The sequence below is a fragment of the Ylistrum balloti genome, unplaced genomic scaffold (genome assembly GCF_031769215.1).
Source record: "Ylistrum balloti isolate Yb309-2 unplaced genomic scaffold, AGI_CSIRO_Ybal_v1 Utg370028, whole genome shotgun sequence".
Classification (NCBI taxonomy): Eukaryota; Metazoa; Mollusca; class Bivalvia; order Pectinida; family Pectinidae; genus Ylistrum; species Ylistrum balloti.
The window spans coordinates 108941-126412 of NW_026782092.1; the positions used below are offsets into that span (position 1 = coordinate 108941).

General features: G+C 33.1%; 1 protein-coding gene across 1 annotated transcript; it reads left to right on the forward strand.

Moving 5' to 3' along the window:
* Positions 1–7535: 7535 nt before the first annotated feature.
* LOC132548834 (mitochondrial import inner membrane translocase subunit Tim22-like) lies at positions 7536–13021 on the forward strand. Its single transcript, XM_060212728.1, has 4 exons — positions 7536–7773; positions 9458–9642; positions 11079–11151; positions 12204–13021. The coding sequence occupies exons 1-4, from the start codon at positions 7536–7538 to the stop codon at positions 12284–12286; spliced, it is 579 nt and encodes a 192-aa protein (XP_060068711.1). The 3' UTR covers positions 12287–13021.
* The last annotated feature ends 4451 nt before the right edge of the window (positions 13022–17472 follow it).

Below are 17472 nucleotides of genomic sequence, written 5' to 3' on the forward strand. Positions count from 1 at the left end.
TTATGACGGCGATACATGAAGCATTAACAACGTATCAATATCAAAGTTTATGGACAAATGGATGTTATCAACATCTTAAGTTGCTGTAACGTGAAAATTCATTTAGAATCAAAACTTTAAATTTTAGTCATGTGACTCTACAGACAAAGAGTGGTCAAAGATAATGCTGCTTTTATAGATTTATAGCAAGTGGCATCTCAATACTTAATACAGTAGTGTTTGCATAATGGCTGTAAGCCTGTTAATATAAACATCTTTATTTTGCAAAGATCATTTTGTTTAAAACAGAACACTAATGCAGCTTATCTACGAAAAGTTTCCAGTCAAGTTATAATAAGATTTTCACAGAGATTGTTCAAAAAAAATTTTTTTATTCTAAAATTTAATTAAATGAAATTTGATAAAAGAAAATCAAAGAAACGATAGAAATTGTGCAATGACTTGTTACAAGTCAAATCAAGATCTAAGTTTATACTCAGTATGTGCTATTTTTGTGATGTTTTGTAAATGTGTCTGTAGTGAATCTGGATGTAAGTTACCGCTATGATTTTACCACAGGGGATGGCCAGTGGCTGCTGATATTGTTAGGATCAGAATTGAACTGGGGCCATTTATATTTTACCAAAGGGTCCATACAAAAACATTTGCTATTAATTATAGAAGAAAAAATTTACCACCCATGTTTGTAAGACATTGTTATTCTGTCTCAGTTGATATTTTAAATGTTCACATGCATTCCATGTATGGTACAATATTGTAGTCATGGAAACTCAGGATACTTAGGAGCCTTAAAAAGCACACCTGACAGTTGAACAAACTCTACTAGAAAACATCCAGGCCAAAAATTATTGATCTGTGTAAGATTATTTTGGTCTCATTGAAACAAAGTTTTGTTTTCAGTCTTCTTGTTGAGTGATTTTACAAAATGCTTTGTGACTCTTCCTGTAAAAAATATTATCCCAACATGAACTTTTTGTGTTTAGGGAGCCTCACAAGGTGACATCAGATAGTTCATTTAATTTCCTTATTTGTTTTTATCTTTATTGTGATATACTGATGTTCAGCATTGAATTTCAACAGAATGTACTCATTAATTTAACCAGAATGTACTCAGTCTTAAACATATCCTGTTTTCTCATTATTAGTTATCATATTTGCTTCAATATTCAAAATGTTCCTTTGTAAATACTAACACAAACTGTAATGTTAGATTCACATTATATATCAAATATCTATATTCAAAATGTCAGTTGTTGAAAATTAACGTGATGTTAAAATTAGAGTGCATTTCAAATAATAATTTTCATAATTTCAATTTTTATATATTAAAACAAATTAAATTGAATGTTAAATTTACAATGTATTTCAAATGTTGATTTTTATAATCTTAATTGTTGAATATTGAAACAAACTAATATTAAATTAACAATGTATTTCAAATATTGAAAGATAAACACAAATCGTTGTTTATCTCCAATGTTAATCCCAGATGGTAATATTGGAGGAATGAATAGGTTTGCCATCATTTCCTCTATCGGTCTGCAACAGTGTCAGTCTATTTGCCTCCCAGTACATGTCTCTCAAACTCTTCCTTTGCAACTGCCAAATGTTTGATGAAAATACCTTTTGTGATGAGGGGGTATTGTACCCATCAATACAGATGTACAGTCCCCTACAGCTCCATAAGGGATTTTGATTTGATTCGTACCAAATATTAGTTCCGATAAGATTTCACTAATCTATACTAAGATTTATTGGCACATGTAAATGTTTTAATTTGAGTCCAAATGGTTTCAGTAAGCTGCTTTGCTGTATTTAACCTCAAAAAATCAAAATACATATCAGATCTACATCCCATGAGCTGTTTCTTGATGTTAATAATATAATGTTGTGAGTATTGTTATACAGGATACAATCACCTGTTCCTGGAAAATAACTTCTTTTTTTTTTTTTTAAGAAGAAGATATTCAGCAAATTTACAAGGAATGCTGAAGTTTTATATCATATGAATTCAGTATTTTACAAAATAAATGTATGTCATTTGACAGACAACAGCTAAAGTCATATTATCATGCTAACCAAGTCAAAAGCTTTTCAGTGTTGTTTGAACATGTTTTCGTAAAGATTTATGCGCATTTGGAGTTAAAAGGTATTGAACTGTTTTTACTAAAGAGAAAAATTTCATAAAAGCAATTTTTAAACATTTACAGATATTTCAATTTACATCTCATTAAATCTTTTAACAGAGAAAAGCATGCATATGTAGAAAGTACATGTTACATACAGTCAAACCCTGTTATCTCAAACTGAAATAACTTGCAGACCTTTGTTAACTTGAAGTATTGCATCAACCTCAACCCAATTATAAATGACGTTCTAACTCACTTGAATCGAGTACTTTGAAAACTCCAAATCTCACCACGAAACCATTGACTTTGAGACAATTAGCTTTGACAGTTCATAGATTGTCATGTTTCTTTGTGGGAATTTCTGTATGAAGTATTTGAAATTTTTTTTGTGGGATGTCATTGTGAATTTTGAAAGGCTAATAATTATACATAAAGGGTAAATGTTTTTATGTAAGGTACATGTACCAGGTAATGTGAGGTTATATCTTATTGGGGCAATGTTGAACAGCAACAGAGATTACCAATATTTAAACAACAGGATAGTTGATGATGCAAGAAAATGCCTCATTGCTTTTATCATCAAACTGCACCTCTAAACTCAGCATTGTGAGGACATCTCCAACATATAATTCAATACAGTTCATGGAAGAATAAATGAGAAGTTTGTTGAAATGCAGCTTATGCATTTTAATCATGATCAAGTTTTTTGAAGAATTGATTTAGTACTCAAAAAATGTTTTATTTGTATTTCATAACCATGAACATGTTAATAACCTTAATAATGTCTGATATGGCTGATTTTAAAAATACTAAATTTGGAAAAAGAAAATTATTATAAATCTTTCTTTGTTTTGTTTTTAAGAATTATGGATCTAAGCTTGTGACCAAAATTAAGTGCTGAATTCCTTAAACAAAATCTCATTACAATTAACTTTTGGGTAAATGGTTCAACAGACTAAAATGTTGGTATACATGAGCATGGGTGCAAGATTTCCTTGTTGCATGTACAAAAAAAGAATGTATTGAAAAGGATTTAAACAAAAGCACTTGGCTCCAGTTGTAAAGGATATGAAAATAGTTCTTTCCTATCCTGATGAGAATGTTTTTACAAATGAAAACTATAAAGAGTCCATCGTTGTTGTATGACTGTTATGGGATTTTCAAATGAGTGGTATTGAAACACAATTTTGTTTTTCAGGATTCTCCTGTACTAGTGTGATAATACTGTATTTCAACTGTGATAAGGGCTTTCGCTATAGTTGTCAAACATTTCTATAAAACATGGGTCTGTAATATCTAAGCTACAGAGCCTATGTTACAGCTAGTCAACTCCTTTTACAAGAATTGCTTTTGTTTATCAGTGGACGTTAAATGATAGTGCTACAATTGATTCAAACTTTGCTTGCACATAAACTGCTTATTGCTAAACTTTGATATATTGTTTTTCCTTGCTTATTTTCATTCGTTGTCTTACACATAAAATCATTATTGTATGTTTGTCATGATACAATATCTTGTGTATAAATACAGACACAGGAATATAGTGCTCTTGCGTACCTACACATTAATTTCCTGTGTCAATGTTTATCTGTTTACGGTAATAAAATATGTGGGATTGTATTTTGCCTGAAAGTTTTGGATAACTTGTCATTTATATATACTTTAATAATGATGATTGTTCAGCAGACTTGTATATACATTGTAATGTACGTATTGTACCAACATTCAAGTTTGTCGTAGTTATCACATGGTTTTGTTTATATACTTATAAATACATCTAAACTTCACTGTACAACATGTAATTCCACTCCCAACGTCCAAAACATCTTGTATCACCCACCAGACCTGGTTAATTTTCATGTGTCATAATGTACTGTAGAGTTGCTGCACAGAATTGACCACTGCATAAGTTCAATATGGTGCATAGAGTCAGGTCACCGACACCATGTAGATAGACATGTACTGGCTTTAGTAATATCATGTATACTTTCAGGGGCAGCTTGTGTATTTTATATAAATCTTACTCCTTCTTCTTGAAACTTTGACTCCTTGAAAAAAATTCTTAATAAGAAAAGGTTGAGTTTTTTTGGTGTGGTCTGCATTTGATCTCCCTCTCTCTCTTCTCTCTCTCTCTTCTCTCTCCCTTTCTCCCTCTCTCTCTCTCCCCCACTCTTCTCTCCCCCCTCTCTCTCTCTCTCTCTCTCTCCCCTCTCCCTCTCTCCCTCTCTCTCTCTCTGCTAGCTAAAACATTGTTAAGTCTTAAGTCCTTTGACAATTAAAATTTATCAAATGAGTACCTTTCTACTAATTACACAGAATACACTTTAAAGCATCCATTTTGTTCTTGAATTATCCTTGAAAACTAGAATAATGTTTTCTAGTCAAGTGAAATTGTTTGTTTGTGCGGGGGAAAAAAAGAGAAATTAGTTGAGATATACTAGGCAACCTTCTATTTTGCTTCCTGATGTCTTGATAAATATCAAAGATTGTTTATTTTTTATGAAGATAATACAACATAAGTCAGGATTATGTTTGTGTGTTATATTAATCCTTAACTTTATAATTGCTACAAAATGTTTCTATAACAGATGTTGACTTGGAGACATTATTTTATATCTCAGACAGAAAAGAGACGTGTGTTGGTTACAAAAATTGACAAAAGACATCCAATTAGTACTAATTTCAAATAAGATACAGTAGCCCAAATGATGAATTTAATTGCATCATACAGCTGATTTCTCCTTCTAGGACACAATAGCTTAAAATCTCATCTTTTTCATGAAGCATAGCTGTTTCGATTTCAGGTTTCTGGGTTAAGAAAGACATTTAATCAGTAAGAAAGCCTTTAGAATTAAAATAGACACTTTCAGAAAGATAATATAGTCCTTTAAAATATGGTAACTAAATAAATGTTTTATAACAAACTTATACTCAGAGATCAACATTTTGAAATAAGACAAAAATTACATATATGATAGAATTATGATATATGACATGACATGACACAACATGACAAAATAAGCATATGTAACTGTTTCAGTAATAAAGATACTGTTTATTTTTGGATGCAGTAATCATATATATAGGAAATTGATGTAAAGGGGAAGGGACAGGTGGTGAGAGACTTTTTTCTGTATTTAACTCTTAACATATGAGAGATTTGAACACAGAAAGAATTTGTAGCAGTGGTTTGAGTTGTAATAGGGTTTATTAAGAAACTTACTATATTTCCACAGGGTTTAATCTTCCTGTTTCTAGACTTTAGCTGTGTAGATCTAAACATCTATGTACCCATGGATGCTCGCTAGGAAAAAAAAGCCAAGAATTTCTATCTCTCTATCACCAGAATTTGTCCTGTTACAATTGTATAGGTATCAAGGCGTAAATTTCCCAAAAATGTTTTTGATGTTCATGATGTTTTGAAACAGAGGTTAAACACTAGAATATAATTCATCCTCAATTTTATGCTTTCATTAAAAAGTAAAAGAAACTTTTACTCTAAAATTATGTGTTAGTACATATATGTTTGTGGGTATGAGAACTTGATGAAAAAAATTGAATTACATGTGATCATTGTACAGATTGAACAGATATAGAATTTTGATGTGTTTTGTGATATCAGAGATCAGGTTAAAGGAATGTGTAATGGTCAGTTTGTCTGTTGTACTGATTTTAATGGCTTTGAATTGGAATAAACTAATGTATGTAGTTCAGTTTTGTTTTATAATTTACTTGCAGACATAATTATCTCCTTCAGTTTCAGCTGCATTGGACAAACATTTTCTCACTTTTGGTGTTACATGCCTGTAATTTAAGATGGAAATAAACGGTAATCAATCTTTAGCTCACCTCGCCAAAAGGGCCAAGTGAGCTTGTGCCTTGGCTCCGCATCTCTTGTCTGTCCATGGTCCATCCATTATCTGACGTCATTTGTTTCCTTTAAGTAACTTCTTTTCAATAACCAATGGACCAAATGTTTTGATTATATGGCGTGTACCAGTATGTTCTTTGGAGGAAGCTTTGACAAAGTTTGCAAAAAGAAATAACTTTTGCTTATATTCAAGGTCACAGGAGTCAATTTTTTTAAAACCTTTAAATGACTTCTTCTCATGAACTAAAAGGCGTAGAGGCATGATATTTGGCTAGGATGTTCCTTTGCTGAAGCCCGGCAAAGTTTGTAAAAAGAAATAACCTTGACTTATATTCCAGGCCATAAGGGTCAGATTTGTTAAAACCTTTAAAGATTTCTTCTCATGATCTATAAGGCCTAGAGGCATGATATTTGGCTGGTACGTTCCAAGGATGAAGCCCAACAAAATTGGGAAAAACAGATGACCTTAACCTTTGTTCAAGGTCACAGGGATATATATATATATATCTTTTTTTTTTAAATACATCAAAATGGCTTCTTCTTATGAACTAAAAGGCATAGACCCATGATTTTGGCTGGTTTACAGATACCAGGTGAGCGTTGCAGGCCCATCGGACCTCTTGTTTTCTGTGTGTCTGTGCACCCATTGCTTAAAATATTGGAACAGAATATAGTTTACATATATGCAAAGTGTATCAGCATTTCTGGAACACCCTATGCAAATACATCAACATCGCTCGTTCTATAAATACTGATGGTCAGCTGAGTCAGGCCTCGGGGTTTATGAAAAGTTTTTAGGTATTTATATATAACTTTCAACTCCTGAATTTCTGAGATTTCTGGAAATGACTCTGTGCATTATGTGACAACTCTGTGATCTCTACACTGTTCAGGAGTGACATCTAGAACGACATCTCGACGTACCTGAACAATTTGATATTTACCACGAAATGGAACAACATCAACGATTTAGAGAAGTATAATCGAAAATATCGATTGTTGAAGGAACCCCTTATTAGATATAAGGAGGTAGTAATTCCGAGTTGTTTAAACAGTCCATGGTTTTATAGAAACGAGACCAGGAAATCAGACCGTTCGGTATTCCTTATAGTTCAAGTGTACTTTTCACGGACATCAGGATATTCAGTGAAACAAGATGTGCATATGAAGCAAAACAAAAAAAAATTATGAACGGCTACTTGGATTTCCTGTAGGGATTTCCAGATATCCATACATGTAGGTGTTATTTTAATAGGTTATGATTTCGTTCACACAAAAAACAATCACCGAAAATGAGAAGTATCTTTGTGCTTTACATTCATTCGTAACACTCAAGGGGTTAAGGAACATTTGTTGCCAAACTCGAAAGGTAACGCACATGAAACATTTAATTTTGCCATGAAATGTTTCAATGATACAGAAAGCGATAGTGTGTACAACATACCGTGTATAAATATATCAAGTTTTGTTAACACTTACGTTGACTATTCCGGATAAATAATTATAGCTTGTTTTGTATATTAGAACCATTCAAAATGGCCGCGCCCACACGGCCGCATGACCCTAGTAAAGACGGGACAATTACTGACTTAACAGTGATAAATTTTACAAATGTTGTGAATGAAGTGTTAGGAGAAAAGAATGGAAATCGAAAATATCAAGCTCCACTTGTTATTGATGGAATACCCAGGTTTCCGATGCACAAACAAGAGGTCATGATCTCCAAGTTCTTCGAAAGTTGCAGCTTCAAGTTTTGTGCTAGTGGAGTCATGGGTAAGAGAGATATCTGTTGCTAGTTCCAGATCCTGTCGGGAGAAACTATTGAATTAAAAAAAATACATATCTATAGCTAATTACAATTTCTTCTGTCAACTGTCATGAATTTTACCACGTGGGGCAGTGTCTAACTGCAAGCACTCACTGCAGTCACAATTATTTCTCACAGATCTTAGACCCATATAAGGTCTTGTATAACATATATATGTTAGATCATGTGTGATACATTGACTATGTATGTTCAGTAGTGACAACGGGAAGTCCCAAAGTGAGCAAATGGAATGGAGATATAATCTTATTGTGCAGACTGATCATAAGACAGAATAAAAATATATGATAATTACATGTAAATCAGATAATTCTGGGAAAGATAGAGGTGTTCACAATGCATAAAGATCAGCCTTGAACAGTGTATCATTAGTTAGCAAATAATGTTTTAAAATATTCTTTCCCCTTTTTCACAGGAAATGAAGTATCTAGCTATAAGTACAAGCACCAACTTCTTAGACATACATTCACTGGAATCTATCTTGTCTTATGTTTCCTTGTAAATGCACACCTGTAGAAAGATGTGTTTGACTGTTCTTCATTTTGAAAACAATTGCAATTGATTGTAAATGAACTGATAAGCATTTTGTTCTTATGGGCTTAGATAACCAAAGTGATTTTTGGGACCCGGACATTTGAGTCAGGACTTTCCTGGACGCCAGAGTACTCACCTCGATTTTGAGACCCCACTATATTCCTTAGTATTATATTGGGACCCTTCAATATTTTAGAATTGGTTTTCTGGACTCAAATAAAAAAATATTTAAAAAATGACTCAATAAACTGAATTTTGTGGAATTGAAGGCTCCAAATTATTCTAAAATTTTGTAAAAAAAAAACAAAAACAAAAAAAATCATGTACAACACACAAGCAATTTAAATCAAATGCACAAACCAGACAGAGACAAACAATTTGATAAAAGCTAGCTGTTTATTGAGGTATATTTTTTATGAGAACCTTTCAGTTAATGGTTGCTCCTGATGATCTGTTTGTCCATTAACAACATTTGAAATCATTAACTGGTCTGTGAATCAATCATTTTCCAATCTTGTTGAATCATAAGTTGCAAAACCTCAGTTTATTTCTAAGTTTGGAAGCTATCAAGTAAAAACAGGGTTTTTTAAAAATCTAGAATTACAATTTTTTTTTCATTTTTGCACTTATTTGAATAGGACCATCTAAAAAAGGCATGTTATGAATTTCTTATGCTACACAAATGCAAACTTATAGTGTAGCAAGAGTAGCAAAGTCAGAGATGTAGAAAGAAACCAAAAAAAATATATATTAATTTTTTTTATCTGTACCTGGTAAGAGTACACACATAGTTTGCTGTGATTTTTTATTTGTTTTTTTTTTTTATGCAGGGATTGTGAATTCCTTTACAATTTATGTTATTTAGAGAGTTAGCAAATATTGAAGGTTTTGATGAGTCTCACAGAGAAATTTTGAATTCGGAAATTAAACATCTGACTTTCAAAATCATTGTTGTATAAGCTTCCATTATGGTTGAAATTACAATTTATTTTTTTTTATGTATTATTTAAAACTTATGAAGAGGATTGTCAACTAAACAAGTGTTTAATCCATATTTGGCAGTTTGTATGTACAGTTCTTTGCACATTCATGTTCCAGGGTTTGCACTAGGAGGAGTTTTTGGTTTGTTCACTGCATCAATTGATCCAATGTCAACCATGTCCACGGAAACACCAACCACAAGGATGGTGTTACAGGAGATGAAAGCACGGTCCTGGAGCTACGGAAAAAACTTTGCAGTTGTTGGAGCTATGTTTGCTACTACAGAATGTCTAATTGAATCTGTAAGTTTCACTTTGTTTAGATATATAGTGTTTTCTCTGTGTTATTACTAGAGACAGAAAAAAAAAACAAGATATGATTCTTTTTTGATTCTCAAAATGGACCGTCTATTTGAGGTTCAATGTCCATTTGGGAATTAAAAAAAGTTCTTATCTTGTACACATATAAGTATAAATAATACCAGAATTAGGTTTTGTTACACCAAGCTTATCTCCCTTTCTTCAAAACATGACGTCCCCTCCCCCTTTCTTTACTCCATACTCCAATACCCTTTACCTAAATACCAAAACATGAGGAGACAGTATAAAGTTTAACAAGGAATTGCTTTAGGGGGCACCTGTGTAAACAAAATGTTCCTAATTGTGATTTAAGTGACATACAAATAAACATTTATTCTGCACCACTGGACAGAAATATCCATACTTCTGGTGACAGATATCTCTTAGGTGTGAATTTACCCATGAATATTTTAACTTCAAAATTAGCATCAAAATCAATGTATATTCTGTCTCCTTATTGGCTCCAGATTTCAGAAACTAATCTAAGTCAAAGCTGATGTTTTTGAAGATAATTAAAGATATAATCAAAGTCCGTCTATTTTTCCATTACACAACAGAATGATTCATGAGGAAAATCATTTAGATTAGTGATTTGGTTTGTTAAATAGATTTATAGAATTACTCTTTGAGAAAATTATGCTGTACTCATTACTTATAAAGATCTCTCTCACCTGTCTGCATGCTTGAACATTAGAAACTATTAAAACCATCATTTTGTTGATCCCAAGTGGCATTCTAAAAAACCAATCTGGTATCCTCGATACTCCAGGGGTTTCAATCATATTTGCTCTCTGCACCCCTGGAACATGTCATGGCAAAATTGAAGGTTCAATGTGCAACACCCTGTGGACAAGACAAAAAATTAGTTTGATCCTTTGATGTACATCAAACAAATCTTGAGGTTGCATGATGGTATGTTGTAATGGCTTTTAAGTTGGGTGTCACTTCTCTGTAATCTTCTAAAGGAGCGTATCAGTTTATAATTGGTAAGATTTTTTCTCCTGCATCCAATTAAATCACATGTACTTGCTGGTGCCTTTAGTTTTGTCACAACATGTTCCTAGGGTGTAAAGAGCAAAACAGATTGTAACCCTTGGAGTATCGAAGATGCCAATCTGGACGCAAGTTATTTGTCTTAACATATAATCTCATATCATTGCTGTGGAAAGAGATTATAAAACTTCGAAATGATATTTTTATCTTTTATTTCGTTAAATAGAATGGCTGATGAGTCTATTTATTGTTAGTAATTTCACAGTATGTCACATGTCCCAAATTTGATTGATTATTCAACATTGACATTTAATAATACACATACCAAATGAAAACTGTTACTGTTTCCTATCATGAATTATATTTCTGCTATTTTGTCTACACAGTACCGAGGGAAGACTGAACTTATCAATGGTACAGTGTCTGGAGGAATTGTTGGTGGGGTACTTGGCATTAGAGGTAAGGTGTTAGGGAGATCACAGGGGCTGCTTTTCTTTATCTTGGTCAAAGCCACTTACCTAGTTAAACCAAATTTGTTCATTTACAAAATAAAGAAAGGTCTAATGATTTTATGTTTTCTGGCTGGCCTCGACAAAGATTTTCAAACCCTGCAGTAATAAGAATGTGTAGATCCATCACTATTTATGCCTGAAATGTTGTTTTCAAAATTTAGACAATTGGGTTATGAATTTCTAATATGGTGGACTAATGAAATGTTATACAAGGGAGATAACCACTGAATTTTCAGAGCTTTAATACAACATAATGATATATAAGAAAATAATTTCTTGCATATATGTGTCCCAAGAGGGAGTGGGAGGAGACAGATTATCACAGATTTTTTCTCTCCAATTACGTTTTGAGATAATTCAGGGTGTATAGCTTAACCTCTGTTTTATGTAATACCTGCATGTTTTTAGATATAGATTGTAGCAGGCTATCAAAAGGCATTGTCATCCATCCATTATTCACCCAGAAATTGAAATTATCATGGAGAGTTGAAAAGAAATGAATATCACGATGTATTATGTCCCTGTACATATTAATGAACAGAACACTATGTGATATGTCTATTCTATTGTCTTATTAGGTAGTCTAATATTCTGTTAGGGGCCCTAATAGCTTGGTCTCAAGGGCATTGACCTACGTAGCTTAAGGTGCAGATCTGAGGTTAGTGGTTCAAGATTCCCTACCTTTGAGGGTTGTGTCTCAAGAAGCTGGGACATATACAAGTTTGTGCTGTCATGGTAAAGTTCTTGGGCAGGCTACTTAACCTCAGTTGCTCTGAATGGCATGCAATAACCCTTCTGTATGTTGTTCAGTTAGGTAGTCACCAGCTGCTACAAAGGGTACCCTCCTCAAAATGCCCTTGACTGTTGAGGTGGTGATAAACCATGGTCAGCAACCTAAATATATCAAGTACTTCCACCCTGGTGCTCTAGTCTAGTACTAGACTAGGCTACACTTGTTTGTATGGATATAGACTTACCCCTGACTTCTCTGTGTTTCAGCTGGACTCAAAGCTGGTGTGATAGGATCTCTTGGGTTTGCAGCCTTCTCAACTGTAATAGACTATTACATGAGACATATGTGATGCAAGGCCAAAACCTAGGATTGTAGCCTTCTCACCTATTTACAACTATAGATATGCTAGGAGTTTACTGGACATGGGATTTAACTGAATGAAGTGGTTGGTTTTAAAATCTCAACAGAGTTGCGTGAATATGTCTTTAAAATTGGAGATGAAGCGCTGAAATCAGTTTAAGTGTTCACTTGATCAAACAACATAGTTATTCTGTTCATTTTCGATGAGAAAAAGTGTTTTGCAAAATTGCATATCTTTTTACAGAATTATTTCACTTTTAATCGTTTTCATTATAAAGATATTGTTACAATCCTATCTAATTTATTCATCAGGGTATTGGTTACTGAATACGACACCCATGAAAATATTAGTTACTAAGATTTCACTGGTTGCTAAGAAAACCTTTTTTCCAAATTGGTAACATTATCAACCCTGTCAAATTTTCCATTATTGTATTGACAGATTAGGGTATCATACCAAATATTTTCTTGAAAACGTCTGATTATTGCGAATTTTTAAAACATTCTAATTATTTATCCACTTCATGTAATTACCTTCACACAAAAGGTTACATTTCTTTTAGCCATCAGGATATCTGAGAAAAAAAGGCTAGAAAGCATGAGTTGATATTTGTTTCATTTTGTACAGAATTTTAGTCCTATTACTTGGATTGTGTGTGGATGTAATGTATGAATAAGAGTAAATGTGATATTTCTTATGTTAAGTATTTGAAAGATTTTGTTTTGCAGAATAAATGATTTTTTAATGAAATTAAATGGATTGTTTTTAATTATTTTTACACGAAAAAATGTTTTCCTAAAATTTCAAAGAATATTTTCTGACATTCCTCATTTTTCACAAATTATTTGACTTGCTGTTTCAGTTTTATTATTAGGTCACATGACCTGAAGGTCAGAATGATCTATAACCATCATGTTTCATCCGTCATTGTGTATTGTGTGTAAACTTTCCATTCAAATGACTTCTCATCAATAACCAAATGACCCAGGATGCTGATATTGGGCCTGTAGCATAATGAGATGAAGGGTAACCAAGGTTGTGCATATAAATGACCTTGAGTCGCTTTCAAGGTCAAAGGGGTCTAGTATATTTGAATCTTCAAACAACTTCTTTTCAATAACAAAAAGGCCCAGGTAATGATATTAGGGCTTAAGTCACAGGGGTTAAATACATTGGAATGTTTAAACAAATTCTTCTCAATAACCAAAAGGTCCATTGTACTGATAGTTAGCCTCTAGCATGCTAGGATGAAGGGCTACCAAGTATGTAAACATGAATGACTTTGATCTATTTTGAGGTCACAGGGGTCAAATATGTTAAACTGTTTAAACAATTTGACAACCAATAGGCCCAGAATGCTGATATTTAAGCCTGTAACATGCTTGGAGTTAGGGCTACCAAGTTTGTTAATATAAATGACCTTGAGTCGCTTTCAAGGTCACAGAAGTCAAATAGGTTTTAATCTTTATATGACATCTTCTCAATAACCAAAATGCCCAGAGTACTGATATTAGGCCTGTAACATGATTGGAATTAGGGCTTCCATATTTGTCAATATGAGTGACCTTGACTTGATTTCTATGTCACAGGGGTCAAATATATTAGAATGTTTAAATGACTTTTTCTTCTCAATAATGAAAATACAAAGGATACTGATATTAGGCCTATGGCATGATAGGAAGAAGGGCTACAAAATATGTAAATATGAATGACAGTGACCTACTTTCCATTTCAAAGGTTTCAAATATGTTGAAATCTTTTTAAAGTAACCAAAAGGTCCATGGTACTGATATTGGGCCTTTAGCAAGCTAGGATGAAGGACTACCAGGTTTATTAAAAACCTTAACCCACTTTCAAGGTCAAAGGGGTAAAATATGTTTAAAACTTTAAACGATCTTTTCAATAACCAAAAAAGCCCAGGGTACTGATAAAGGTCCTGTAGTATGATGGGACGAAGTACTATAAAGTTTGTAGATATGAGTGACCTTGATCCACTTTCAGCGTCACAGGGGTGAAATATGTTGAAATGCATAAGCAACTTATTCTCAATAACCAAAAGGCCAAGAATCTTGATAGTTGGCCTGTATCATCTTTATTCGACAAGGAATATGTCTGGAGTAATGACATTTGTGAAGTACATGTATAAAGAATAATTTCAAGTTTGCAGAAAATGTCTTTATGAACCAAATGATGTCTTCTATTTAAGCTGTAGTGTAATTGACACACTTACAATCATTGTAAACTGTTAATGTTATGATACCAACATAGACTCTTTAGCCAAGTGTTTTGGTGTAATATGAAATCATATTTTGTTAGTTTCCCTGGATGAATCCTGTCAAAGATGGTCTAAAGTAATGACCTTGAGCCATATTCAAGGTCACAGTGGTCTAGTTTGTTGAAACATTCAAACAAGTGCTTGCTTGATTTCAAAGACTTTGAATTTTAAGGATTTGAAATTTTGATCTATTTGGGAAAAACATCAGATATCAGAAAAGTGATGCACCGTCACCGGGCCTCTCGGTTAATAAATATTATTTCGTGGATTACCATATGAAATCACCTGACACAAATTCTACTAAAACGCCATGTCAGTTCTGCTGTATTGATTCACCTATGAATTCTTTGATTAAGCTTGAAAATTCCATGATTTTACAGCATATCAAAGTATGTCATCTTGTCTGAAGGATTAATATGAGCATGTACCTTATCATAGCATCTGTCAGTATATCTATAATGTATTCAAACAACATTTTCTTCTTAACCACTGATTGGAATATAATTTAGTTTGACTGGAAGCAGACATTAATGGTGGGAATTTAAAACTGACCCTCAGTGTCACTGCTTCAACATAAAAATTGATTCTATTTCTAAAACAAATTCCTCTGTGGAACTATTCACTGGATGTCACTCACATTTGGTTGACAGTTTATAAAGGGTGTTGAGATTCAAAGGGGCTGATTTCCCAGGAGGGGTCAAAAAGGCTCATTTGGTTATTTTGGTGTCTGTGATTTATCTACATTTAAAAATTTTGCATTTTTTTATATATAGCATGTTGAATTTTATTGGGGCAAGTCAGAAAAGTATGTCCACCGGGTCTCGTGGGGAGATTTATCACTGTTGGTTTAAGCGACTTCTCTGGAACTAAGGAATGGATATCATTGGACTAGCTGATTTTTATTAAGAATTTCAAAATTGTAAATATGATGAGGCAGACACCCACAACCCTTCCTTTTAGTGCTTTACGCAGTTTCTCTTTAACTAAGTACTCGATGTTTGGTTGGAATCTTGGACAAGTGGAGGGGTTGATCTCGAAGAGAGCTGAGGGTTGGGGTAAAATGATTAGGTTTAAAGTACTGTAAAACAACTTCCTGCCTGAACTAAGCAATGATTATCACTTCTGTTGGACTAGTAATATTCAAAGATATGGCTGAGGTATTGGGCCCAATAAGGAAAATAGAGCAATTAGTTTAATATCTTTCTTCTGGTGGGATTAACACATTTTGACCACGTTTAGTCAGACACATCCCTGGGAGAAGGGGAATCAATTTAGTATAAATCATTGGTCTCCAGCTCCTTGGCCTGAGCGCTGAGGTCCATAAGTGGATTAATAGCGAATTCTTTGAAATTCCTCTTCAGGAATAACAGGAATTTGTCCAAGTTTGATCTGAAGTGAATAATGTTGATATGAAGGTAGTTTGACCAGACTTGTCTATAGTTTATCCAATATTTCGGCTTAATCACCTTGATATGAGGTTGTTTTCCTGAAGATCAGTGTGATTTGATGATGTATGAAATAGTCACTGCCCCTTGTTGTTTTCACAATGTTAATCTTATGTCCGAAGATCATCTCGCTCAGTTTTCAAGCAATTTCTTTTAAACTTGTTATGCTTGATAATCATGCCTTTTGTTTATTAAGCATCATTCATTTATTTATTCATTTATTTATTTATTTGTTTATTGATTGTATTGATATATATTTTCCCCCCTGAAAATTGATAGGCTTTATAACCATTACATGAAACTGCATTTTTCTTTGTGAAATTAAGATCTTACGATTTTGGGAAGAGTTATTGCCCTATGTTTTTCTTAACAATTTTATCTTGTTCAAATATCTCCTTCGGTTTTTCTAGAGAATATTTCTAGTTTCCATCCCTCTCCTTTAAACTTGGTATCCTTTATTTTATCATTAAAACATATAGGACTGTTTTTCCACTAAACATTTTGACATTTTTATCATTTCTATATATTCCTTTGGTATTGGAAGGGAATATATTGTTCCACCACGTGGTACTCTTCTTCGGCTTAGAAGAAAGATGTTTGTGGAAAATTTAGCCAGAAATTTAAAACATCACATAAGTTAATTTTGAGTAAAATGTTTTGAAGTGTAAATTTAATCATACCGTTTCCAGATGAGCTTTACAGGCCCAAGATGTATCTTGTTTTCGATCTGCTAAGTTCACAATACCCATGTTTTATCTTTAACTAAAACAATATGTGATATCATGTTATTGCTCTTTCCACATTGAATATAGATCCTTTATTTGCTGAACACATCCTGGTCAGGTCAGCTCGAAATGACAGAAATGTTTTGTCATTTACTTAGTTAATGGTAACTGTCATGTCCAGGTTGTTTCAAAGAGTTTTTTAAAGAGTGATGACCTCTGTTTACACAAGGCCCTCCTCCTTTTCTCTCTCCTCCTCCTCCGCCTCCCCCTCCTCCGTCTCCCCCTCCTCTTATTTCTTAGGTTTTTAAAATACATCAGCGTCCTGCTTTAAACTAAATTGAGGTAATTAACATTTAGCCTCATAACGATAGTCCTAGAACAACCAATAAAAGATACTTACCTCTCCAGATCACATTTTCTTACTTTCCTTCACGTGTCACGTGATGAATTGTCACTTTATTACTATGATGCCCTCCTTTCAAAGATTTTGAAATTAAATTGCTTATACGTCGATATTTTCTATAATAAACCATAACATAACACAAATACTGATAAGATATTTCATTTATTACATTTAAACTAAAACAGATATTTTTTGAAAAAATACAGAATTTTCTCGTAGCACTACAAGCATTTCTAGAGCAAGTTGTTCATTTATTAATGATATGTTCGCATATCATGATGAAGTTTTAAGTAACCACTAGTACAATTTCGTTTGATATCTTTTAT

Coding starts and splice junctions, on each gene's coding strand:
- LOC132548834 (XM_060212728.1), top strand. CDS start 7,536: ATGGCCGCGCCCACACGGCCGCATGACCCTAGTAAAGACGGGACAATT. Junction 9,643..11,078: donor CAGAATGTCTAATTGAATCT/GTAAGTTTCACT, acceptor TTGTCTACACAG/TACCGAGGGAAGACTGAACT. Junction 11,152..12,203: donor TGGGGTACTTGGCATTAGAG/GTAAGGTGTTAG, acceptor TCTGTGTTTCAG/CTGGACTCAAAGCTGGTGTG.